Consider the following 26437-nt stretch of genomic DNA (forward strand, 5'->3'; position numbering starts at 1 on the left):
TAGAGGAGTTTGGGGAAGGATGTGCACACACACACGCTTTTGGGGGGTAGGGGTTGTTTTTTCTTTCCTTCTTGACAGAAGCTTAGGAAGAAAGGCTATGACAGCTACAGATGCAGCAATGGTAGTGACCAGAAGAATGGAAGAGACAATGAAGATAACTGGATGTGGAAGCTGCAGAATGTACATTGCTCTGGAGAGGGTACCTGAAAGGTGCTGCTTTTGTGTGAACTGATGCCTGATAGACCTGAAGGAAAAGAAGATCCCAGGTTTGGAGATGCAGATAGAAACTATGGCTATGTTTCAAAAAGGGATTTGAGCAGATGATGGAGGAAAGGCGAGAGGAAGCTGAAGACATGCAGATACATGCTGGCCCAGAGAACTGTGAGGGTAGACTGCTGGACGAAGAAAGCAGGATCTGATTTGGATATAGAGAGAGACCTCTTTAATATTTTTAATGAAATAAATATTAATGGGAATGTGTGTTATTATGGGGTATTTTCCCAGATATTTATTGGACAACAGGTGCTACTAATAATGGTAGGGCCCAGATATTCCTAGGTGTGATAGCCTACAGATTTCTTCCCCAAATAGTCACCAAACCAACTAGAGGTGATGCCATTTTAGATGTAGTACTGGTAAGTAGTGAGGACCTCCTAGAAGAACTGATTAAAAAGGACAACACCCTTCCCCCTTGGCTCCTGACTGGAACTGGGTGGCACACTGACAGAATCCCTTCCCTGCTGGCATGATAGAGGGGCAGCTGGGCCAAATATAAGTGAGTGGCTTCATGACCTGGAACACAGGATCACAACACTACTCAAATTTGGCCCATTATTCTTGCTTGCCCCCCACCCCCACTTCTGCTATACTCCCCATGGCTATACTCACCAGACCTATTAGGAAATAAAGAAGTATAGAAGTGATTAAAAGCTAGAGAAGGAGGTTAAGTGTAGTCACTAGTGAGTGGATATGAAGGCGTGGCTACTGGATGGAATCAACTGTGATTGCATATTGAAGAGAAGAGAGTATATAGAGTTATGAACAGTTGGGAGAACTTCATTTGCTAGAATCTAAAAATTCATTAAAGGTGGAAAGGGTATCTGCTAATTTGTTTCTATAGAAAGTTGTATAGTTCATTTAGCTGTTATGGGACTTGGTGAATAAAGGAAGGTAATATAATTGATGCCAATCAACATGGGTTTAAGGAAAATAGATCCTGTCAAACTAACTTATTTTTTGGGGGGTTTACATGTTTGGTTGATAAAGCTAACAGTATTGATGTAATAATCTTATACTTCTGTAATGGGTTTAACTTAGTACTGCATGACATTTTGATTAAAAAACTAGTACAATATAAAATCAACAACATATTAAATGGATTAAAATCTGGCTAACTAAAAGGTCTCAAAATGTAATTGTAAATGGGGAATCATCATCTAGTGCACGGATTTCTAGTGGGGCCCTTGTATTTCACATTTTTTTAATCAATGCCCTGGGAGAACCCATAGAATCATCACTTATAAAGTTTGCAGATGACCTAAAGTTTGGGGGAGTGATAAATAATGAAGAGGACAGGTCATTGATATAGAGCAATCTGGATTGCTTAGAAAGAAGGGCACACACAAACAATATGCATTTCAATATGGCTAAAATATAAATGTATACATTAGGATCAAAGAATGTAGGTCAGACCTACAAAATGGGGGGGCTCTATCCTGGGAAGCAGTGATGAAGATTTGGAGGTCATGTTGGATAATCAACTGAACATAAGCTCCTCATATGACACTGTAGTCCAAATGGCTAATGCAATCTTTGGTTGCATAAACAGGGGAATCTCAAGTATGAGTAAAGAGGTTATATTATGTCTGTATTTGGCATTGGTGTGACAGCTGTTTGAATACTGTGTCCACAATTAGAGAAGGATGTTGATAAACTGGAGCTTGTTCAGAGAGCCACAAGAATGACTAAAGGATTAGAAAACATGCTCCATACTGGTAGAATCAAGGAGCTCAATCTATTTATTTAAAGAGACGATTAAGAGGTGTGTTGATGCCACTCTGTACATACCTACATGGGGAACAGATATTTGATAATAGGCTCTTCAATTTAGCAGACCAAGGTACAGTAAGATGCAATGGCTGGAATTTGATGCTAGACCAATTCAGACTGGAAATAGGTGTAATTATTAACAGGGAGGGCAATTAGCCATTGGAACAATTTACTAAGTCATGACAGATTCTCCATCACTTGCAACTTTTAAATCAAGATTGGATTTTTTTCTTAAAAATATCTGTGACAGATTGCAACTGCATGCAATATCTTTGGTGACTATTGTGATAGGGTTGGGCCAGATGGCTACAGGAGAGTAATAGAAGGCAGATATATTAGCCCCAGGTTAAGTAGGTCCCTTTTCCCTGGGTAAGGTAACAGGGAAGGTTTTTTTTTTTTTTTGAAACAGAAAAGAAATTTATTTGTAACAATTACAGAGATTACAAAAAGATAAAGAAAAACTTAGCAACAAAACAACGCAATCAGAAGGTATAACACAACAGCTTTCAGGAGGGAGAGGTGGTCAGGCTAGCCCAGGCCCAGAGCGGGGGGGCTTCCTCGACACTCGTGGTCTTCCACCCTCCTGAGTTACCTGGTGGCCTAGAGCGGGGGGGCTTCCTCGACACTCGTGGTCTTCCACCCCCTCGAGTTACCTAGTGCCGCGCCCAGGGTCACCGACCCTCCCTCTCCTGAGAGTGCCCGACAAGATGGGCACGGCTGCGGGGTGGGTGGCTGGGAGGGAGGGGGGCACATCCATGTATTATAAGACCCCTCCTAAATAACAATAATGATGGTATTCACAGCAGCTAACGGCTGTGGCTGGCGTCTCTCGCTCTGTCCCTCAATCAGAGGGTCAGACGGAGGGAACCGGACGGGGTCACCGAGCAGAGAACCCCGGACAGCGCCCACCGTTCCTCGAAGGTGTCAAGGGAGTCGGTGGACGCCGCCCAGAGGAACTCCGCCCGGATGCGTGAATGTACTGAGGATCGGAAAACGGCCCTACAATCGCAGGACGCCTCATGAGCCAACCTCCGCTCTCTGGTCTTATAAATGGCTGTCTTAGCCAAGGCTAGGAGGAGGCTAACCAGGAGATCCCGCGACTTGGTGGGGCCACGGATGGGGAGTGTATAGATAAAGAGGTGAGGGGAAAAATGAAGCCAAAAGCGCAAAAGAATGTTTGTGAGGAGCCGAAAAAGAGGCTGCAATCTGGCACACTCTAAATAGACGTGCGCCAGGGTTTCCCTCACATTACAGAAGGGGCAAGTCTCTGGAACGGAGGTAAAACGTGTCAAAAACACGCCCGTGCTCACGGCCCCGTGAAGGAGCCGCCAACTGATGTCCCCGACGGGCCTCGGGACCAAGGTGGAGTACAGGCTGGCCCACCGAGGTTGCTCCCCCTCCAAGGGTGGTAGGAGGTCTCGCCACTTTGTGTCGGGGCGGGACACCAGGGTGCGGGCGTGAAGGGTATGGAGCGTGAGTGTATATAAATATTGCCGTGATGCAACTTGAAAACCGACCGGTTGCAATTCATGCAGCCGGCTTGCAGTGAAAGGATGAGGGGTGTGTTGGGATCGGCAGGGTAGGGGCCCGATGGAAAGGTCCGGTGGGCCTGGGGTAAAGGATGGGCGGGGTGCGCCCTCGCGCAAGGCTCGGCTGACATAAGCCCGAGCAGCGGGGGTCAAAGCGGCCTCCACCTCCTGAAGCACGCGCCGGGGGGTGCGAAGGCTGGAGAGCCCCATGCGTCGAGCGAGCGTCAGGGGATCCAGCCAGTCCCCCCGGTCGTAGTCCAGGAGGTCCCCGACCCTCGTAACTCCCGCCAGGACCAACCTCTGGCGCACCGTGCGGGACTCCGCCGCCTGCACACGAAGTTGGGGGTTGTGTAGCAGGGGCTCCGTGAGGAGATCTGCCCCCACGATGGCCGCCACAGACCTGGTGGTTGAAAACAGTTTCCAGGTCCGGAGGAGGTCCTGGTAGAAATCCGGCAGCCCGGAGAGGTCTCGCGGAAAACCTCTCGGACAAAGATAAAAGAGCTGCCGGTCATATCGGAGCCCATGGAAGCGGCGTAGGAAGGCGTGCGCCAATATGCTCCACGTCGAACTACCTGCACCATAAAGGAGCCTCTGCAGGGCCTGGAGGCGGAAAACGCGGACCTGAGTGTACAGACACTTCAGGCCCTGCCCTCCTTCCTTCAGGGGCAAATGAAGAACTCCAACAGGGGCCCAGTGCAATCCTGACCAAAAGAACTCCAGAATCAATCTCCGGAGGTGGGACAGGAAACCCGGGGCCGGGGCTAGGGTGTTGAGCCGGTACCAGAGCGTGGACAGGACTAGTTGGTTAAGCACCAGTGCTCTCCCCCGAAGGGAGAGACAGCGGAGTAGCCTCGTCCATTTCCTGATCCGCTCAATCACGCCGCCTTCCAAATTTTGCCAGTTCTCCGGCGGAGAAGGGTGCGTGGCAGAAAGGTAAACGCCGAGATAGAGCAGAGGGCCGGCACTCCACCGGATGGTCTGAAGCGCGGGTGGGAGGGAGCTTACCTGCCGCCAGCCCCCCACCGCCAAGCCAGAGCTCTTGACCCAGTTGACTCGGGCGGAGGAGGCTGCTGAATAGATGGCTTGGCATGCCTCCACTCGCGCCAAGTCGCCCGGGTCCTGGACCACGAGGAGGACGTCATCGGCGTACGCCGACAGGACCAGCCGCAGCTCCGGCTCCCGCAGCACCAACCCCGTCAACCTCCTGCGGAGGAGACAGAGGAAAGGCTCGATCGCCAGAGCGTACAGCTGGCCTGAGAGGGGGCACCCCTGCCGCACCCCTCGCCCGAAGCTGACCGGTTCGGTCAGGGTCCAGTTGAGCCTAACCAAACACTCCGCGGAGGCGTACAGCACCCGGAGAAAACTCACAAACTGAGGTCCGAATCCAAACGCCCGCAGGGTGCTCAGGAGGTACCCATGATCCACTCTATCGAACGCCTTCTCCTGATCGAGAGACAGGAGGGCGAACGACAGACCGTCTCTCCGCCCGAGTTCCAAAAGGTCTCGGACTAGAAAGAGGTTGTCAAAAATGCTGCGACCCGGGACAGTATAGGTCTGGTCTGGGTGGATCACGTCCGCCATCACGGACCCTAGCCGCAGCGAAATTGCTTTCGCTACGATTTTGTAATCCGTGCTAAGGAGTGAGAGGGGACGCCAGTTTCGTAAGTCGCGGAGGTCCCCCTTCTTCGGCAGCAAGGCAAGCACCGCTCGCCTGCACGACAGAGGGAGGACCCCGCCCTGCAAAGACTCAGCCCAGACAGTGACTAGGTCTGGGCCGAGGATGTCCCAGAACGCGCGGTAAAACTCCACGGTCAGCCCGTCCATGCCCGGAGATTTATTGGTGGGCATGCGGCGGAGGGCTTCCGAGAACTCGGCCAGGGTAAGAGGCAGCTCTAGCCGGTCTCGGTCGCCCACGCTGACCGTGGGGAGTTCCTCCCAGAGCACCCCGCGAGCGCCAGGATCGGTCGGATCCGGGGAGAAAAGGCTTGCGTAGAAGTCACGGGCCCTCCCACACATCTCCTCCGGATCCGTGAGGGGGGTGCCGTCTTCCGCTAGAAGGCAGGTGACATGTTTTTTGGCCCCCCTCGTTTTCTCCAAGGCATAGAAGAAGCGGGAGCCGCGATCCATCTCCCGAAGGAGGCGGATGCGGGACCGGACAAAGGCACCTCGGGCCCGGTGGTCCTCGAGGGCTCGAAGTTCCTCCCGCTTCTCCCGGCACGCTCCGCAGAGGGACGGGTCCCCGGGGCTGGCGGCCAGGCGCCTCTCCAGCTCTAAGACCTCCCGTTCCAACTGCTCTATCGTTGCATTTCTCCGTCGGCTGGCGCCCCGAGTGTAGTTGCGGCAGAAGAGCTTGGCGCGCGCCTTCCCTAGATCCCACCAGCGCCGCACCGAGGGAAAGGCACGCCACTGCTCCCGCCAGGCCAGCCAAAACTCCCGGAAGGACATCACAAAGCTCTCGTCCTCCAGCAGGCTGTTATTAAAGTGCCAGTAGGCCGGCCCCGGTCCCTCCGCACGGAGGGAGACCGTGACGGTAACTAAATGATGGTCGGAAAAAGGGGCCGGCCGCACGGTGGAGGAGTGGGCCTGTGAAAGATGGAAACGGGATAGGTAAATACGGTCTAACCGAGAGCGGTGTGACCGATGGGCCTCCACCCGGACAAAGGTAAACGTGGAAGTGTCATCTGGGTGATGGTCACGCCAGACGTCCACTAGGGAGTGATAATCGACTATGTCTCGGAGAATGGTCGCGGCGGCCGGGCTCGGCTCGGCCCCCGAGCGGTCCCGCTCCTCGAGGGTAGTGTTAAAGTCCCCTCCCAGGATCAGGCACTCGTGCGAGTCTAGGGTGCCGAGAAAATCGGACACCTGCTGGTAGAATTGTGGCCGCTGTGAACTCACTTGCGGGGCATAGATATTAACAAGATTGACCACGAGCCCCTCCAGACGAACTCGGAGGTGCAACAAGTGGCCCGGTACGACCTCAGTGACCCCTAGCACCTCGGGCCGCAGGGCGGGGGAGAACAGGGTCGCCACTCCAGCTTGCCAGGTCGTGCAATGGCTGAAGTATACCCCGTCCCCCCACTCCAGCCGCCACCTATCCTCGGCGGTTGGGTCCGTGTGGGTCTCCTGCAGGAAAACCACAGAGTACCCCCCCTCCCGAAGGTAGGAGAGCACCTGGGACCTGCGGAGAGCCATCCTACAGCCCCTGGTATTCAGGGTTACAATAATGAGAGGTGTCATGCGGAGGGCCGGGGGGGTGGGGAGTTCTCATTGGTGGGGGTGCTCATGGCCCCCGGCGGGTCGCGTAGCAACCCGTGTCCCATCCCATAAGTAAGTAGCTCTTTCCGGAAGCCGCGGGCCCGCTCGTAGGCCGCAGCACCGCGCCTCCCTTGCCCTCTGCCCTCCTTCATAAGGGCCCTTGCGGCCTGAACAAGTCGATCGAAGTCCCCCCATCGCTGGAGAGCCAGCTGTGCCCTATTGCGGGCACCACGGGTGTGCTCTAAGAACTGCCGTAGTGCATGCCGCAGCTCATGGGGGGATGGGGTTACGGTTTCCGGGGTACTCCCCGATGGGGTTCTTAATACAGCCTCGAGGTCCGCTAAGGCGGGTAGGCAGGGTGCGGACCGCCGACGGGGCGTCTGACAGGCTGGGGTTATTAAATCCATCTCGTGCCTTGGAGTGGAAGGGGATGGCAGGGGGAAAAGCGCAACTCCTAATGAGTCGCAACTAGAAAACGTAAAGACTGCTCCCTGGGGGGGGTCTGCAAAAGGCGGAAAAGAAATAACCCCAGGGGCGGCAGTAGCCTTGCAGGAGGAGGGAAATTGAACCGGGACAGGGGTGGGGACAGGGGCAGAGGTAAGGCCCTGGGCTTCAGGAGGCGAGCAACAAAAAGAAGATGCCTCCTGAGCAGGGTCGGGGGTTAAGGGGCAAGGGAGGGGGCTCCGAGCAATGCTAGATGCTGGCTTCGGGGTGGTCGTGGCAGCCATGGCATCAGGTGATAAACCACTTTCCGTGGGGTGCTCACCCGGAAAGGCAGTCAGGGGGAGAGAACATGGGGAAAGGGGGCCTGGGGTGAGATTGCCTAAAACGAGGCTGGCCGGCAGTAAATCATCCCCTCCCTGGGTGACCGGGGTCAAATCTAGGGCCTCAATCTCTGCATACACAGAGGAGAGGCCGACTCCTACTACCCTGGGGGCCTCTCCGCTAGGGCCCGCCTCAACGGTCACGTCGGGGTTCGTAGGGAGTTCAGGTGGTGTCCGGTTAGAAGGGGCTTCCTCCGGGGCTTCGGAGGGGAGGGTCCCTCGCGGAGGGGGGATTCCTCCCTCCAATGCCAATCTATCTTCACCTCCCAACACCAGCGAATGGATCTCACTCGTGGCCGAGGCGGGAGGCTCAAGGTCAGTACCTCCCTTCCTGGTCTTCCGGGGGGCTTCCGCGTCAGATGGATGCAGCGGGGCTCGAGCCCTCCGCTTGCCTCGCTTCCCCTGGACTACAGTCCAGCCCTCCATAGCATCATCTGGGGGTTGAGTAGCAGGGGGCGGAGCGGGGCGCGGAGGCAAAGGTTCAGGGGTTCGGGGGGATAGCGGTGAGGCAGCAGGAGGGGCGGGGGGTTCTCCTTGGGGCGAGCCCTCTCCTGCACCTGGTAATAGCTGTGCCACACTCTCCTCCGGAGGCTCTGCCGAGGTGGTTACAGCAAGAGCGGGACTCCCGTGGTCGCCCGGGCGTTGTTGGAAAGATACCTCTTGGGCCCGGACGGGGGCAGCGTTGGATCGGGTGGGAGGAGGGGTGGTTTCAGGTGCCGGGTGGCCAGGGGTGTCGGCAACGACAGGGCCGATATCCTGCCGGGTCTCGGGGGTCTCAGGTGCCTCTCTCCCCCGGGCCAAAGGGCAGTCCCTACGGACATGCCCCGCCGAGCGGCAGAGGTAGCACCGGGCCTCTCCGGTGGAATAAAAGACCCTATAGCGGGCTCCCTGGTAGGGAACTAGGAAGGACCCCTCAAGCGCCTCTCCGTCACGCACCCCCGCCGGCAGTGAAATCTGCACTTGCCGGCGGAACGAGAGGACGTGACGGAGGGCGGGGTCCTTGCAGCCTAACGGGAGAGGGCTAATAGCAGAAACAAGTTTTCCCAGGGCAGAAAGAGCGGGTAACAGGGCAACATTAGGTAAAAAGGGAGGAACGGAGGTGAGGACGAGGCGAACGCCCAGATCTTCTAGCGGTTCTAGGGGGATAAACACCCCTCCTACCACTAGGCCCTTCTCCACCGCCTCCTGGGCGGCAGTCTCCGAAGCCAGAAAGAAAACGACCTTCCCATACATCTTGGAGGCCGCCACAATGGCCATGGGTCCTACCACCTTCGCCAACGCCTGCACGTATGCTTCCACGTGGGGCGAGGCGGGCACCAGGAGGCAACGGACACCGTGCTTCCTGGTCAGGGCGGGAAGAGGGCCCCGGGCGCTAGTGATGGTAGCGGAGGTGGTGGGTGGGCGAGATGAGGAGGCGGCAGGCGAGGGGGAGCCTGCCGCCGCCCGGGCATACGTCCTGGGGGCCGGGGGAGGGACGGTCGCAGAGCTGGTGGAGGGAACAGCTGGGAGGGGTGCCACGATCGATGATGAGGCCACAGTGGTGGGGGCGGCCTCTGCCATGGAGGGCCCAGCGGCTTTAGCGGGGCCCTTTCCTTTCGGCCCGCCCCGACCCTTCCGTCGAACTGGGGGGGGGTTCCTAGAATCTAATGGGGCAAAAACCAAAGCAGCAGTAGTAATTGCCCCGGTGCCTCCCACTGCCGAGGCCCCAGCGGGGGCGGGGGCAGGGGTTCTAACAATGGAGGCGGTGGGAAAATCTTGAGGGGTGGGCAGGGGGGTAGATGGGGAAGGGACAACCAATTTCGTTGGAGGGGCCTTGCGTCTCTCCATCTCTGCCATTGTAAGCAGGGAGAGACAGGGAGACACCGGAAGAAGGGGGGGGGGCAAAAATCGGGGTCCGGTAGTAGGGGTAAACTATGGGATAAACAATCCGGGGGGTGGGGGTGGAGGGAGGGCGACCCACCACACTTGTCCAAAGAGTCTCGTTTGGTTGGTTGTTATGTCCGGTCCGAAAGGCAAAGTCCAAAGCAAACAGCTGGATCCGAAGGCAGATGGCAGATCGCCAGCAGGGACGAGGCAGCGGGGGCCGTGATAGTCGTAGTAGTGGTGGGGGGGTTGGGGGCACCGGTGGATCTGGGGGTAGCTCCCTGCTACACCCCTGTGCCGCCACAGACGCAGCTGGAACGCAGTCAACTCCCCCCCCCGAGGGTATAATTCAAAGGAAATCCCTCAGTCTTACGGCTTCTCTCCACGATGATTTATAACTGCTCGGGCGAGTTCTCCGGCCTCTGGCATCTGTTGCAGCTGTTGGCTCTGTCCCAAGGCTCTCGGCAGCTAGGAATGTTGTAGTGATAAGAAAAAAGTCCAGGCAAAAAACAAAACGGCTGGGTCTGGGGGCGTCCACTCCCCTCTCTGGACAGCGGGTCGGCAGTCCTCCCCCCCTCTTCTGGGGGTTTCAATTAAGCAAAAAGCAAAATCCAAAAGCAGGCGTCTGGGGGGGGGTGCTGGCAACCGGCCAGCACACTGACGCAGCTCAGAAAAGCGGGAGAAAACGAAACCAAAAAAACAAAGCGTCCGGCCCAAACGCGGGGGGGGAACTAAGCAAAAGGAAAAGTGTGAAAAATCTGGGCCAGGGGGCTGCAGGAAAGAAAGGAAAGCAGATAGCTCAGGAGCGAGCGAAAAAACGATTCCGTCTCCTAACAGGGAAGGTTTTTTTTTTTTTTTTTTTTTTGAAACAGAAAAGAAATTTATTTGTAACAGTTACAGAAATTACAAAAAGATAAAGAAAAACTTAGCAACAAAACAACGCAATCAGAAGGTATAACACAACAGCTTTCAGGAGGGAGAGGTGTTCAGGCTAGCCCAGGCCCAGAGCGGGGGGGCTTCCTCGACACTCATGGTCTTCCACCCTCCTGAGTTACCTGGTGGCCTAGAGCGGGGGGGCTTCCTCGACACTCGTGGTCTTCCACCCCCTCGAGTTACCTAGTGCCGCGCCCAGGGTCACCGACCCTCCCTCTCCTGAGAGTGCCCGACAAGATGGGCACGGCTGCGGGGTGGGTGGCTGGGAGGGAGGGGGGCACATCCATGTATTATAAGACCCCTCCTAAATAACAATAATGATGGTATTCACAGCAGCTAACGGCTGTGGCTGGCGTCTCTCGCTCTGTCCCTCAATCAGAGGGTCAGACGGAGGGAACCGGACGGGGTCACCGAGCAGAGAACCCCGGACAGCGCCCACCGCTCCTCGAAGGTGTCAAGGGAGTCGGTGGACGCCGCCCAGAGGAACTCCGCCCGGATGCGTGAATGTACTGAGGATCGGAAAACGGCCCTACAATCGCAGGACGCCTCATGAGCCAACCTCCGCTCTCTGGTCTTATAAATGGCTGTCTTAGCCAAGGCTAGGAGGAGGCTAACCAGGAGATCCCGCGACTTGGTGGGGCCACGGATGGGGAGTGTATAGATAAAGAGGTGAGGGGAAAAATGAAGCCAAAAGCGCAAAAGAATGTTTGTGAGGAGCCGAAAAAGAGGCTGCAATCTGGCACACTCTAAATAGACGTGCGCCAGGGTTTCCCTCACATTACAGAAGGGGCAAGTCTCTGGAACGGAGGTAAAACGTGTCAAAAACACGCCCGTGCTCACGGCCCCGTGAAGGAGCCGCCAACTGATGTCCCCGACGGGCCTCGGGACCAAGGTGGAGTACAGGCTGGCCCACCGAGGTTGCTCCCCCTCCAAGGGTGGTAGGAGGTCTCGCCACTTTGTGTCGGGGCGGGACACCAGGGTGCGGGCGTGAAGGGTATGGAGCGTGAGTGTATATAAATATTGCCGTGATGCAACTTGAAAACCGACCGGTTGCAATTCATGCAGCCGGCTTGCAGTGAAAGGATGAGGGGTGTGTTGGGATCGGCAAGGTAGGGGCCCGATGGAAAGGTCCGGTGGGCCTGGGGTAAAGGATGGGCGGGGTGCGCCCTCGCGCAAGGCTCGGCTGACATAAGCCCGAGCAGCGGGGGTCAAAGCGGCCTCCACCTCCTGAAGCACGCGCCGGGGGGTGCGAAGGCTGGAGAGCCCCATGCGTCGAGCGAGCGTCAGGGGATCCAGCCAGTCCCCCCGGTCGTAGTCCAGGAGGTCCCCGACCCTCGTAACTCCCGCCAGGACCAACCTCTGGCGCACCGTGCGGAACTCCGCCGCCTGCACACGAAGTTGGGGGTTGTGTAGCAGGGGCTCCGTGAGGAGATCTGCCCCCACGATGGCCGCCACAGACCTGGTGGTTGAAAACAGTTTCCAGGTCCGGAGGAGGTCCTGGTAGAAATCCGGCAGCCCGGAGAGGTCTCGCGGAAAACCTCTCGGAGAAAGATAAAAGAGCTGCCGGTCATATCGGAGCCCATGGAAGCGGCGTAGGAAGGCGTGCGCCAATATGCTCCATGTCGAACTACCTGCACCATAAAGGAGCCTCTGCAGGGCCTGAAGGCGGAAAACGCGGACCTGAGTGTACAGACACTTCAGGCCCTGCCCTCCTTCCTTCAGGGGCAAATGAAGAACTCCAACAGGGGCCCAGTGCAATCCTGACCAAAAGAACTCCAGAATCAATCTCCGGAGGTGGGACAGGAAACCCGGGGCCGGGGCTAGGGTGTTGAGCCGGTACCAGAGCGTGGACAGGACTAGTTGGTTAAGCACCAGTGCTCTCCCCCGAAGGGAGAGACATCGGAGTAGCCTCGTCCATTTCCTGATCCGCTCAATCACGCCGCCTTCCAAATTTTGCCAGTTCTCCGGCGGAGAAGGGTGCGTGGCAGAAAGGTAAACGCCGAGATAGAGCAGAGGGCCGGCACTCCACCGGATGGTCTGAAGCGCGGGTGGGAGGGAGCTTACCTGCCGCCAGCCCCCCACCGCCAAGCCAGAGCTCTTGACCCAGTTGACTCGGGCGGAGGAGGCTGCTGAATAAATGGCTTGGCATGCCTCCACTCGCGCCAAGTCGCCCGGGTCCTGGACCACGAGGAGGACGTCATCGGCGTACGCCGACAGGACCAGCCGCAGCTCCGGCTCCCGCAGCACCAACCCCGTCAACCTCCTGCGGAGGAGACAGAGGAAAGGCTCGATCGCCAGAGCGTACAGCTGGCCTGAGAGGGGGCACCCCTGCCGCACCCCTCGCCCGAAGCTGACCGGTTCGGTCAGGGTCCAGTTGAGCCTAACCAAACACTCCGCGGAGGCGTACAGCACCCGGAGAAAACTCACAAACTGAGGTCCGAATCCAAACGCCCGCAGGGTGCTCAGGAGGTACCCATGATCCACTCTATCGAACGCCTTCTCCTGATCGAGAGACAGGAGGGCGAACGACAGACCGTCTCTCCGCCCGAGTTCCAAAAGGTCTCGGACTAGAAAGAGGTTGTCAAAAATGCTGCGACCTGGGACAGTATAGGTCTGGTCTGGGTGGATCACGTCCGCCATCACGGCCCCTAGCCGCAGCGAAATTGCTTTCGCTACGATTTTGTAATCCGTGCTAAGGAGCGAGAGGGGACGCCAATTTCGTAAGTCGCGGAGGTCCCCCTTCTTCGGCAGCAAGGCAAGCACCGCTCGCCTGCACGACAGAGGGAGGACCCCGCCCTGCAAAGACTCAGCCCAGACAGTGACTAGGTCTGGGCCGAGGATGTCCCAGAACGCGCGGTAAAACTCCACGGTCAGCCCGTCCATGCCCGGAGATTTATTGGTGGGCATGCGGCGGAGGGCTTCCGAGAACTCGGCCAGGGTGAGAGGCAGCTCTAGCCGGTCTCGGTCGCCCACGCTGACCGTGGGGAGTTCCTCCCAGAGCACCCCGCGAGCGCCAGGATCGGTCGGATCCGGGGAGAAAAGGCTTGCGTAGAAGTCACGGGCCCTCCCACACATCTCCTCCGGATCCGTGAGGGGGGTGCCGTCTTCCGCTAGAAGGCAGGTGACGTGTTTTTTGGCCCCCCTCGTTTTCTCCAAGGCATAGAAGAAGCGGGAGCCGCGATCCATCTCCTGAAGGAGGCGGATGCGGGACCGGACAAAGGCACCTCGGGCCCGGTGGTCCTCGAGGGCTCGAAGTTCCTCCCGCTTCTCCCGGCACGCTCCGCAGAGGGACGGGTCGCCGGGGCTGGCGGCCAGGCGCCTCTCCAGCTCTAAGACCTCCCGTTCCAACTGCTCTATCGCCGCATTTCTCCGTCGGCTGGCGCCCCGAGTGTAGTTGCGGCAGAAGAGCTTGGCGCGCACCTTCCCTAGATCCCACCAGCGCCGCACCGAGGGAAAGGCACGCCACTGCTCCCGCCAGGCCAGCCAAAACTCCCGGAAGGACATCACAAAGCTCTCGTCCTCCAGCAGGCTGTTATTAAAGTGCCAGTAGGCCGGCCCCGGTCCCTCCGCACGGAGGGAGACCGTGACGGTAACTAAATGATGGTCGGAAAAAGGGGCCGGCCGCACGGTGGAGGAGTGGGCCTGTGAAAGATGGAAACGGGATAGGTAAATACGGTCTAACCGAGAGCGGTGTGACCGATGGGCCTCCACCCGGACAAAGGTAAACGTGGAAGTGTCATCTGGGTGATGGTCACGCCAGACGTCCACTAGGGAGTGATAATCGACTATGTCTCGGAGAATGGTCGCGGCGGCCGGGCTCGGCTCGGCCCCCGAGCGGTCCCGCTCCTCGAGGGTAGTGTTAAAGTCCCCTCCCAGGATCAGGCACTCGTGCGAGTCTAGGGTGCCGAGAAAATCGGACACCTGCTGGTAGAATTGTGGCCGCTGTGAACTCACTTGCGGGGCATAGATATTAACAAGATTGACCACGAGCCCCTCCAGACGAACTCGGAGGTGCAACAAGTGGCCCGGTACGACCTCAGTGACCCCTAGCACCTCGGGCCGCAGGGCGGGGGAGAACAGGGTCGCCACTCCAGCTTGCCAGGTCGTGCAATGGCTGAAGTACACCCCGTCCCCCCACTCCAGCCGCCACCTATCCTCGGCGGTTGGGTCCGTGTGGGTCTCCTGCAGGAAAACCACAGAGTACCCCCCCTCCCGAAGGTAGGAGAGCACCTGGGACCTGCGGAGAGCCATCCTACAGCCCCTGGTATTCAGGGTTACAATAATGAGAGGTGTCATGCGGAGGGCCGGGGGGGTGGGGAGTTCTCATTGGTGGGGGTGCTCATGGCCCCCGGCGGGTCGCGTAGCAACCCGTGTCCCATCCCATAAGTAAGTAGCTCTTTCCGGAAGCCGCGGGCCCGCTCGTAGGCCGCAGCACCGTGCCTCCCTTGCCCTCTGCCCTCCTTCATAAGGGCCCTTGCGGCCTGAACAAGTTGATCGAAGTCCCCCCATCGCTGGAGAGCCAGCTGTGCCCTATTGCGGGCACCACGGGTGTGCTCTAAGAACTGCCGTAGTGCATGCCGCAGCTCATGGGGGGATGGGGTTACGGTTTCCGGGGTACTCCCCGATGGGGTTCTTAATACAGCCTCGAGGTCCGCTAAGGCGGGTAGGCAGGGTGCGGACCGCCGACGGGGCGTCTGACAGGCTGGGGTTAGTAAATCCATCTCGTGCCTTGGAGTGGAAGGGGATGGCAGGGGGAAAAGCGCAACTCCTAATGAGTCGCAACTAGAAAACGTAAAGACTGCTCCCTGGGGGGGGTCTGCAAAAGGCGGAAAAGAAATAACCCCAGGGGCGGCAGTAGCCTTGCAGGAGGAGGGAAATTGAACCGGGACAGGGGTGGGGACAGGGGCAGAGGTAAGGCCCTGGGCTTCAGGAGGCGAGCAGCAAAAAGAAGATGCCTCCTGAGCAGGGTCGGGGGTTAAGGGGCAAGGGAGGGGGCTCCGAGCAATGCTAGATGCTGGCTTCGGGGTGGTCGTGGCAGCCATGGCATCAGGTGGTAAACCACTTTCCGTGGGGTGCTCACCCGGAAAGGCAGTCAGGGGGAGAGAACATGGGGAAAGGGGGCCTGGGGTAAGATTACCTAAAACGAGGCTGGCCGGCAGTAAATCATCCCCTCCCTGGGTGACCGGGGTCAAATCTAGGGCCTCAATCTCTGCATACACAGAGGAGAGGCCGACTCCTACTACCCTGGGGGCCTCTCCGCTAGGGCCCGCCTCAACGGTCACGTCGGGGTTCGTAGGGAGTTCAGGTGGTATCCGATTAGAAGGGGCTTCCTCCGGGGCTTCGGAGGGGAGGGTCCCCCGCGGAGGGGGGAGTCCTCCCTCCAATGCCAGTCTATCTTCACCTCCCGACACCAGCGAATGGATCTCACTCGTGGCCGAAGCGGGAGGCTCAAGATCAGTACCTCCCTTCCTGGTCTTCCGGGGGGCTTCCGCGTCAGATGGATGCAGCGGGGCTCGAGCCCTCCGCTTGCCTCGCTTCCCCTGGACTACAGTCCAGCCCTCCATAGCGTCATCTGGGGATTGAATAGCAGGGGGCAGAGCGGGGCGCGGAGGCAAAGGTTCAGGGGTTTGGGGGGATAGCGGTGAGGGAGCAGGAGGGGCGGGGGGTTCTCCCTGGGGCGAGCCCTTTCCTGCACCTGGTAATAACTGTGCCACACTCTCCTCCAGAGGCTCTGCCGAGGTGGTTACAGCAAGAGCGGGACTCCCGTGGTCGCCCGGGCGTTGTTGGAAAGATACCTCTTGGGCCCGGACGGGGGCAGCGTTGGATCGGGTGGGAGGAGGGGTGGTTTCAGGTGCCGGGTGGCCAGGGGTGTCGGCAACGACAGGGCCGATATCCTGCCGGGTCTCGGGGGTCTCAGGTGCCCCTCTCCCCCGGGCCAAAGGGCAGTCCCTACGGACATGCCCCGCCGAGCGGCAGAGGTAGCACCGGGCCTCTCCGGTGGAATAAAAGACCCTATAGCGGGCTCCCTGGTAGGGAACTAGGAAGGACCCCTCAAGCGCCTCTCCGTCACGCACCCCCGCCGGCAGTGAAATCTGCACTTGCCGGCGGAACGAGAGGACGTGACGGAGGGCGGGGTCCTTGCAGCCTAACGGGAGAGGGCTAATAGCAGAAACAAGTTTTCCCAGGGCAGAAAGAGCGGGTAACAGGGCAACATTAGGTAAAAAGGGAGGAACGGAGGTGAGGACGAGGCGAACGCCCAGATCTTCTAGCGGTTCTAGGGGGATAAACACCCCTCCTACCACTAGGCCCTTCTCCACCGCCTCCTGGGCGGCAGTCTCCGAAGCCAGAAAGAAAACGACCTTCCCATACATCTTGGAGGCCGCCACAATGGCCATGGGTCCTACCACCTTCGCCAACGCCTGCACGTATGCTTCCACGTGGGGCGAGGCGGGCACCAGGAGGCAACGGACACCGTGCTTCCTGGTCAGGGCGGGAAGAGGGCCCCGGGCGCTAGTGATGGTAGCGGAGGTAGTGGGTGGGCGAGATGAGGAGGCGGCAGGCGAGGGGGAGCCTGCCGCCGCCCGGGCATACGTCCTGGGGGCCGGGGGAGGGACGGTCGCAGAGCTGGTGGAGGGAACAGCTGGGAGGGGTGCCACGATCGATGATGAGGCCACAGTGGTGGGGGCGGCCTCTGCCATGGAGGGCCCAGCGGCTTTAGCGGGGCCCTTTCCTTTCGGCCCGCCCCGACCCTTCCGTCGAACTGGGGGGGGGTTCCTAGAATCTAATGGGGCAAAAACCAAAGCAGCAGTAGTAATTGCCCCGGTGCCTCCCACTGCCGAGGCCCCAGCGGGGGCGGGGGCAGGGGTTCTAACAATGGAGGCGGTGGGAAAATCTTGAGGGGTGGGCAGGGGGGTAGATGGGGAAGGGACAACCAATTTCGTTGGAGGGGCCTTGCGTCTCTCCATCTCTGCCATTGTAAGCAGGGAGAGACAGGGAGACACCGGAAGAAGGGGGGGGGGGCAAAAATCGGGGTCCGGTAGTAGGGGTAAACTATGGGATAAACAATCCGGGGGGTGGGGGTTGGAGGGAGGACGACCCACCACAATTGTCCAAAGAGTCTCGTTTGGTTGGTTGTTATGTCCGGTCCGAAAGGCAAAGTCCAAAGCAAACAGCTGGATCCGAAGGCAGATGGCAGATCGCCAGCAGGGACGAGGCAGCGGGGGCCGTGATAGTCGTAGTAGTGGTGGGGGGGTTGGGGCACCGGTGGATCTGGGGGTAGCTCCCTGCTACACCCCTGTGCCGCCACAGACGCAGCTGGAACGCAGTCAACTCCCCCCCCCCGAGGGTATAATTCAAAGGAAATCCCTCAGTCTTACGGCTTCTCTCCACGATGATTTATAACTGCTCGGGCGAGTTCTCCGGCCTCTGGCATCTGTTGCAGCTGTTGGCTCTGTCCCAAGGCTCTCGGCAGCTAGGAATGTTGTAGTGATAAGAAAAAAGTCCAGGCAAAAAAACAAAACGGCTGGGTCTGGGGGCGTCCACTCCCCTCTCTGGACAGCGGGTCGGCAGTCCTCCCCCCCTCCTCTGGGGGTTTCAATTAAGCAAAAAGCAAAGTCCAAAAGCAGGCGTCTGGGGGGGGTGCTGGCGACCGGCCAGCACACTGACGCAGCTCAGAAAAGCGGAAAAAAACGAAACCAAAAAAACAAAGCGTCCGGCCCAAACGCGGGGGGGGAAACTAAGCGAAAGGAAAAGTGTGAAGAATCTGGGCCAGGGGGCTTCAGGAAAGAAAGGAAAGCAGATAGCTCAGAAGCGAGCAAAGAAACGATTCCGTCTCCTAACAGGGAAGGTTCCAGAACAATCAGGAACCTTCTGGAGACAATTAAGACAGACAGGCTGATTAGAACACCTGCAGCCAACCAAGAAGCTGTTAGAATCAATTAAAGCAGGCTAATTGGGGCACCTGGGTTTAAAAAGGAGCTCACTTCAGTTTGTGGTGTGCGTCTGAGGAGCTGGGACCAAGAGGCACTCGGAGCTGAGAGTGAGAACATGGACTGTTGGAGGACTGAGAAGTACAAGCATTATCAGACACCAGGAGGAAGGTCCTATGGTGAGAATAAAGAAGGTGTTGGGAGGAGGCCATGGGGAAGTAGCCCAGGGAGTTGTAGCTGTCACACAGCTGTTCCAGGAGGCACTCTAAACAGCTGCATTCCACAGGGCCCTGGGCTGGAACCTGCAGTAGAGGGTGGGCCCAGGTTCCCCCCAAACCTCCCAACTCCTAGTCAGACACAGGAGGAGTCGACCTGGACTGTGGGTTCAGAAAAACGGCCAAGCTGAGGGCTGCTGTGAAGCTCCAAGGCGAGCAAATCTGCCAATAAGCGCAAGACCTACCAAGGTAGAAGAAGAACTTTGTCACACCACATTGTATTATGTTTATGAACAGTTTATGTATGATTGTATTGTATTTCATGGAGAAGGATTACCGCAGTTCCCACAGGAACTAAAAAACAGTATGCGGTGGGTGATTAATGCAAGTCACTAAGACAAAACAACTCCAGAGACATTCCATCCCTGGGGCTGGTTTGCATGTATTTGTTTTGGAGTAAAAGGATGAGTTTGAACTATGTCATGGCCTTCTTTCTGAGCCAGCAAACAGACAAGACCTTCTGTCCAATGAAGGCCACAACCCCTGCAGAAGGTTTCGAAGACTTTGGCCTACTAGAGCCACATAAGACTAATAGACAACTCCTAGTACGTTTATGTGTGTTTAAATCTGTTTTTTATATGTTTTCTCTGTAATGCTTTTACTTTTAGAATAAATGTGCTTGGTTAGAAAGAGCTGTGTGGTAACTTTTAATTAATGTCAATATATTGTTCATAGCCCTTGGAGAGAAAGCAAAGTACAGGTGCTGGCCTTTTTGCAGACTGGCTTGCTGGGGATATGACTGTGTAAGGCAGAGAGTTAAGCAACCTTAAAAGAAGGGAGTGGGACAAAGGTTATGGCTAGAGACGTGAGACTTGGTGGGAACTCCTGGTGTGGACTATGAAGGGAGGAATACAGTTGCAGTTACCCTAAAACTGTGACATGCTCTTACTCAAAGAGAACTATTTGGGAGGAGTCTATGGCCTGTGCTATACAAGAGGTCAGAATAGATTATCACAGTGGTCCCTTCGGGCGTTGGAATTTATTCATCTTATTTTTCAGGCTTCACAGTGTTGAATTAGTGTTTACTAAACAACTGATTTTCATCCTAATGTAGTAAATGAGAAAACTACTGATCCACACTACAATGATTACCAAACATAAATGTACAGTCCCTTCTTTTGACACCAATCTATGGAGTATTGCAGGTTGGCTTCCAAGTGGATGACACAGAAGCTGGGTATACTCTAAGTGTCACTTGCTTTATTTACACATATAAAGAAGTCCTTAAATTAGATGATCAAACAGCATTCAGGGCAATCTGTCTTTCCAGGAATCTCAGCTCAACACCAATGGCCAATTCCTAGGGAGCAATTTTGCCTCAGGAATGGACTCTAATCATAGCCTAAGTTAGACAAAAAACTTTCCTGATGCTCTCACAGGTCCCTTTCTCCTGAAGTTGCCTCTACACCAAACTTTGCATACCCCCAAAACTAACTATAATTGCACATCTTCTCATGAATTAAAACTTGCTTGCACACTACAAAAAAAGAACTTGGAACACAGTGTAACAACACCCCATGGTAAACCTTGCCACAACAGTATAAATTGATCTGATGCAACATGCCTAAAGTTGAAGGAAATGATGGAAAATGAGCAATTGAATGGACTGAAATAATTAAAACTGACTTTTCCAATGTAAGATATAAGCATCATCAAAAGCTATTAAGCAGCAAGATAGAGTAGATCACAGGTCACTTCAAAGAATGCAGGAAATTGCTTTCTTCAAGAACAAATGGGCCACGGAATGAGAATTTATCTGTTGATGTGGAAGAGCAGAACACTGATGAATTACCATCTTAAAAATATTCTTAACATTTTGGCCATATGTAATTTGACATAGAGGGCTAGAGTTTTGACTAGCCTAATAAGAACATAGGCTTGCACATGACTTAGGACCCTGCAAGTTTGCCAGGTATGAGTGGGAGAGCAAGCTGCATCCCAAAAAGTGATGAAATAAATTATCTGCTCACTTGCTATCTGCAAGCAAAACCGTGAGTCACCATTCCTCTCCAGAGCTACTCTTGGGGCAGCTGTAGCTCCAGCTCCACTATCGTCCCTCAGCTGCAGCTGAGGGACTAGCCCAATGTGTGGATTTCACTGGTGTGATGCACTGGAAGCACGTGTGCAACCCACTACTGGTAACTGCAGGTGTATAACAGAGCAGTAAACCTATTATTATTAGTTACATATTGCCAAAAATTTGCAGGGTACTTTACAGACATCTACAGGTTCTATCCAAAACTGGGTTAAAATCTAAAAAAAGACAAGACACACACAGCTGGTAAAAGGGATACAGCATGAAAGCGAAGTGACTGGCCAATTACTGTGTGTCTTGCATGTATCTTTTTAGTTCCACACAGGACCAGAAATAGTAATAAATAAAATAAGAAATAATATAAAAAATAACACTTACTAGCATATTGTACCCTATTTATACCTGTAAAGAACTTGTCCTCAAGGAAAGTTGATAAGAATATATGGACCTTTCTGCTTGATTCAAGAGTACCAAACAATATTCCAAGAGTAATTATAAATACAATATACTTTGGAGAAATGTCTGTGACTCCTTCTTGAGTAACAATGAAAGCCAATTACCGTACTTTTTTTTTTTAAATTAAGTGAGAATGGAGAATTATCTTTCTTACCTTGTTTGTAAGTCTTCCGATTTCTCTGAATTATCTATAGACATGACAAAAAGGTTAATAAACCACGAAAGAGAATACTGGTACATTGGCTCAATGTTGGCTAGATCAGCAATTGAAAAAAACAGGATTGACGAATGAATGGCAATAGGACGGTAACCCATCCGGGTAGTATCAATCTTTTTTTCTGTCTCTTCGGCTATAGCTTGCTTCTCAGAAATCTCATTAGCCAGAACTTTGGAAGAAGACAATATCTTAATGGCAGTTTCATCCTCTAAAATATTTCCTTCTGAGGCTGAGAGAACTTCTAAAATCTTGTCTTCTATTTCTTTTAGTTGTCTAAAATAAAATACAAAATTTTCATATAGAAAATGTGTAGGTGTTGTCCACTAAAGTGTACAATGTGTACAACACATGCAATGTGTATTCAAGATATGTAACCTGATGATTAAAGACATATTTTTGTTCTTACAATTTTTTTTAAAAATTAAGCTATTTTCTAAACACCTGTGGTCATACAGGGCTCACTTATTCTTCTTACAAAGCAAAATGACTCCAAGGGAATGCAGTGTACAGTAGGTATAGTATAGCCAGCCTTCCCCCAACTTTGCACACTTCATGCTCTGCCTTCATGTGGAAAAGGATCCTGTGCACACCCACCAAGTATAGGCCAGACCAAAAATGGCCCACAGTGAAGATTCATTTCTAAAAACATCAGGCAGGAGAACAAGTAGCAACCTTTGCCCCCAGCTCCTGCTCTCCCCAAAATTTGTTAAGACTCCTCAGAAAACAAAGCAACCAAGGGGACATTCAAAAACAGCATTGAAGGACAAGGGGTAGAGTCCCCAACAAAATTAAGTTTTTTGATACCTTTTATTCTGAGCTCCTTGCAAGATTAGGGCTTGCTTTTCTTCTTCAAGATCTGGTCTCTCTCTTGCTACTACAATTCCAAGAAGCTGATCTTGCATTCCTTCTGGAGTTATCATGAAGTTCAGTAAGGTTACCTGTAAATGAAAGGTGTTACAAAGCACAACACAATTAGGGACAGATCAAATTAAAATATTGTTCCTCTTCCATGCTCAGGAAGTCTGCAAAAGACCAAGCAAAGCTGAAAACAGATGATTCGGAGGGCAGAAAAATTGAGGCTGAGGTTCTACAGTCCTCTGTGCTATGGAGTTTTTGTCCCATAATTATGATCAGTAAGAAAGAAAAGGTCCATCTTATCTGTGAATTTTCTTTTTCTTTCCTCCCTCCATCACAATATGGCATTCCCCAGTTCCATAGGAAATGGAAGCAGACAAAAAACTCTGGCACTCAGTCTGGGCTTAGAATTGCCCCTCAAAAAAGAACTCTCCAGAGTGATAGCTTTCAAAGTTGAAAAAATACTAATTATAAAAAAGGTTAAAAAGTGCTATTCAACTCAAATCATTTGCAATACAGCCTGGACAAGTAATTTAAGGATGTCCTAGAAGAACATGCTATTCTTCCAAATTACTTAACATGCAAGCAATAGCCAGAAAAACTATGGACATAATGCTCCGAGGGAGTGTTCTCAAAAAAAAAAATCACAGATAAGACAGAATTTTCCCTTCTTCATCCCCTCCCCTCTGCTTCACAGAGGAAAGCAGAAACCCTAGGAAGGGAGGAGGGATTCAACTATGCACAATTTGCATAGAAATGTAAGGGTTCCAACAATCTAACAAATTTTGCATCTACAAAGGAGAGGCTGTTGACAGTCACCTTCTGAAAAAGTGTCACTAGAAGACCACATAGTGCAGATCTCATTTTAAGATGTATGTGATATATCCACCCATTAAATCACTGCTCCTTTCACAAAATGAGTGATAATGTGCTAGGGAGGAGTTATATCCAAGGTTTTGAATGCCTGTACTATACTCACCTCTATCCACTTGATAATCCTTATCATTGTCTACCATGCCTTGACAGAATATGCATAATTGAGGTTCCATAGAGAGCATGCCAAGCTCCAAAATCCAAGTGGTTGAGCAGATGGCAAATAGACAAGATATTGAAACACAGGAGAGGGGCATACTGACTGCAGGAGGCTAGAAATATGTTTTTTATGATTTATTGCAGCATACAGGGCAAGATCATGACAGGAATCTGCATACCACTGGAAGACTGATGAGCGTGGTGGTCTTATGATATCAGTTATGTAATGGTGTTTAGAGATTTCCTTTGGTTTCTTACAGTGCAATACACATATAAGGTACCATATATCTCCAGTTACACTCACCAATCAGAATGTGAAATTAAACCTCCTTTGATCTTTGAGAGACAATACTGAAATTATGGATTTCAGTATTGTTAGTTTATTTTAATTTTTGAGAAAGGATAAACTTGTCCTTGGGATACAAAAAGAGTTCTATTGAGTATTCATCTTAGATTACTTCAAGACCAATTTTTTTTTGACTCCCAGAGGAGGGCCTACCCAGAAGCTCCCTTCCAAGAAAGGAGATATCTTCACACTTGTGAACACAAAGTGAAGAGGAGTTTCTAAATTGGATAATAATCTCTCAAGTGGGAAGAGGGAAAGATATCTTGAGAACCCTGAGAAATGTTATGTACTTCAAAGGAGTGTACTGAACAATGTGCCAGACAAGAATGGACTTTTTGGACAAAGAGTCAAGTGATTTACGTGGGGAATCTCCAGGTGGATGTGAATGCAAATTCCCCACCTCTGGTTATGGAAAAAGCCAGCCTTTTGAAGTTACACACTGAGGAGAGGACCGTTATCTGTTGATTACCTGTTCCCTGACTCTCAAGATCAAAGGCCTAAGCTGTATGAAGGAAAGACTAACCCATTCATGGGTGTTCTGCTTCTGAATCTGAAATAGTTATGAGCTTGTAAACCACAGAAAAAACCCAGTTGTGGGTTCTGAAGGGCTGATACCTACCAGAGCCCAAGGCCAGAGTCAGGGTAAGGTATTTAGCATTTGTGTACGTTCTTTTATTGTTTTTAGTATGTTTTTTCTGTAATGCTTTCACCTTAAGAATAACATGCTTGCTTTGTGGTAACTCATAACTGCTGGCAATTCTTGCTTGTAGCCTTCAAAGAGAAAGTAAAGTGCACACGGCCATTTGAGAGTCTGGTTTGGGGGGACTATATCACAGTGAGGCCAGGAAACTTCGCAGTCTAGAAAACCCCTGGTCAGGAGGAAGAGGGATGTTGGTCTCTGTTCAAGAGAGGTGACAGCTGAGGAGATGAGAGCCTAGAGTGGGTGCCCTTGGTGGACCACAAGGAGGAAATACCACTGAAGTTGCCCTGAACTGTGACAGCTGACTTTCAGAGGATGGCCTACCTTGAAGCTCCTTTCCAAGAAAGGAAGTCTTTTCAGACTTGTGAAACCCCAAGTTAAGAATTCAAGAGTTTCTGAATTTGATAATTTTCCGGAGGAGCCCAGCCTGAGTCTTCTGACTCTCAGAAATGGTTACACTGGTCTTGTTCTAATGTTTAATCTTGATGCTGGTCCCTGAAGGAGTAACAGTTTTAAAGGGAACATCTAGTGAGGTAGGATAGCCTGAAGTTTCTCTCACTGGAAGGAGGAAGGGCCTTCTTTCCTCCATGGCCTCTTAGACTGCTTTGTCCCTATGCTCCCTAAAGTGCTTACCAACAGAATATTTGGAAGGATGTTGTCAGAAGCAACTGATCTCCAGAGTCTTCCATGCTGCTACATGGAGACTTTTGAATGTACAGAAAATCTTACATCAAGTGCAGCACTGGTCCTGAAAGAAGCTGCTACAGAAATATAAAGTAGATTTTATGTGGGTTTTTCCACAAAATTGTTCCAGTGGCCTCCCATTCAAGATAAGTCCTACAAAATAAGAGGGTGCCACCAATAATATGATAGCTGAGGCCACTTCATTCAAGTTTTGTTTAAGTGATGATTCCATTCTCCTGGGATATTAATTCTTCGCAGCTTTACATCAAGCCCCTCCCAGGCCACCTTGCCAGGAGACTTTCCCTGCTTTAGCAGGCCATGTTCTATCTAGCTAGAGTCTTTTTCTCCCTGGTATCTCAGGGTCCTCAGCAGGAACCTTTCTGCTCTCTGCAGCCTTCTCCAGGCCTTTGCTGAAACTCCCTCTGATGTCTCAGCATCAAGCTTGCCAGCCTGGAGTCTTTTAAGCCCCTCCCAGTGACTTGGAACTCCAGCTAAGCTGTTTAATGAAAGTCCACCTCTTCCAGGGTATACTTGTCCAAAAAGACAAACGCAAAAACCCCACAGAGTCTTTGCCTCAGCTCCTCCATCCTGAGGATTTAGTCTGTCTTTTACTCAGACATTAGTTTTTAGCCCTTCTTGGGCTCATTTTTTCAGCCTCTCCCCATCGACTCCTTGGGTCACTGCCTGCTCTTTTCCTGAGCAGACCCTTCCAGAATTTTCTTCCTGGAGTCTTCATTCTCTCCCCCACAACCTTCTTCCCCCAGAGAAAGAGTACCTTTGCTTCATCCTGTTGGAAAGATAAGAGGACCTAGGGAATCTTTTTCTACTGCGTTTTAAAACCCACAGCAGCGAGCCTCAGAACCTGGGTCTACAGACTTGAACAGGTGTGTACACTCTAGAAATTCAAGCTCGGGCTGGAGTTCAGGCCAGCCACCTGTGGCAGAGAACTTTCATCTCTCTCCCCCACTCCTTGATAATAAAAGGCCAGATATGAGAGAGATGAGGGGGGTGTTCAGAGTCAATTACCCAAGAGTGGTAACTCTCTGTGTATGGAATCACTGAAATCTGGAGATGAACAGGTAAATATGATCAATTGTTGACACAAGCGATAGTGTGTAAAAGATTTATATATAACCAAAGTTGTACAAATGAAGGCCATTACTGAACACAGGGAAAGGTGGTTTTTTTTGGTATTAGATATAGGACTTGAGTCTCCACTTCATTACATGAGTTTGATGCTGGTATAACTCCATTAAAATCAACAGAGTTCAACTATTATAAAACTGGTGCATAAAACCGAGATTCAGGCCTGAAGCATTGTCGTCTCATTTAACTTGGTATGATACATGTATCAGATTTTTAAACTTTTTCTCATGAAATTCATTTCTAAATGTATATGTGGCATAATAGTTTTTGCTTTTGGATGCTTTCTTATATTTCATCTTTGCTTTTTAAC

General features: G+C 53.0%; 1 protein-coding gene across 1 annotated transcript in view; it reads right to left on the reverse strand.

Moving 5' to 3' along the window:
* The window catches only part of DNAH7 (dynein axonemal heavy chain 7), a 312828-nt gene that overhangs the window by 45119 nt on the left and 241272 nt on the right, over positions 1-26437 (reverse strand). The window contains exons 49-50 of the mRNA XM_074967796.1: positions 22169-22302; positions 21302-21637 (exon numbers count right to left, since the gene is read on the reverse strand). Of these exons, the coding sequence (XP_074823897.1) occupies positions 21302-21637; positions 22169-22302 (470 nt within the window). The remainder of the gene's footprint in view (positions 1-21301; positions 21638-22168; positions 22303-26437) is intronic.

This window comes from Natator depressus, chromosome 11 (assembly GCF_965152275.1).
Source record: "Natator depressus isolate rNatDep1 chromosome 11, rNatDep2.hap1, whole genome shotgun sequence".
NCBI lineage: Eukaryota > Metazoa > Chordata > Testudines > Cheloniidae > Natator > Natator depressus.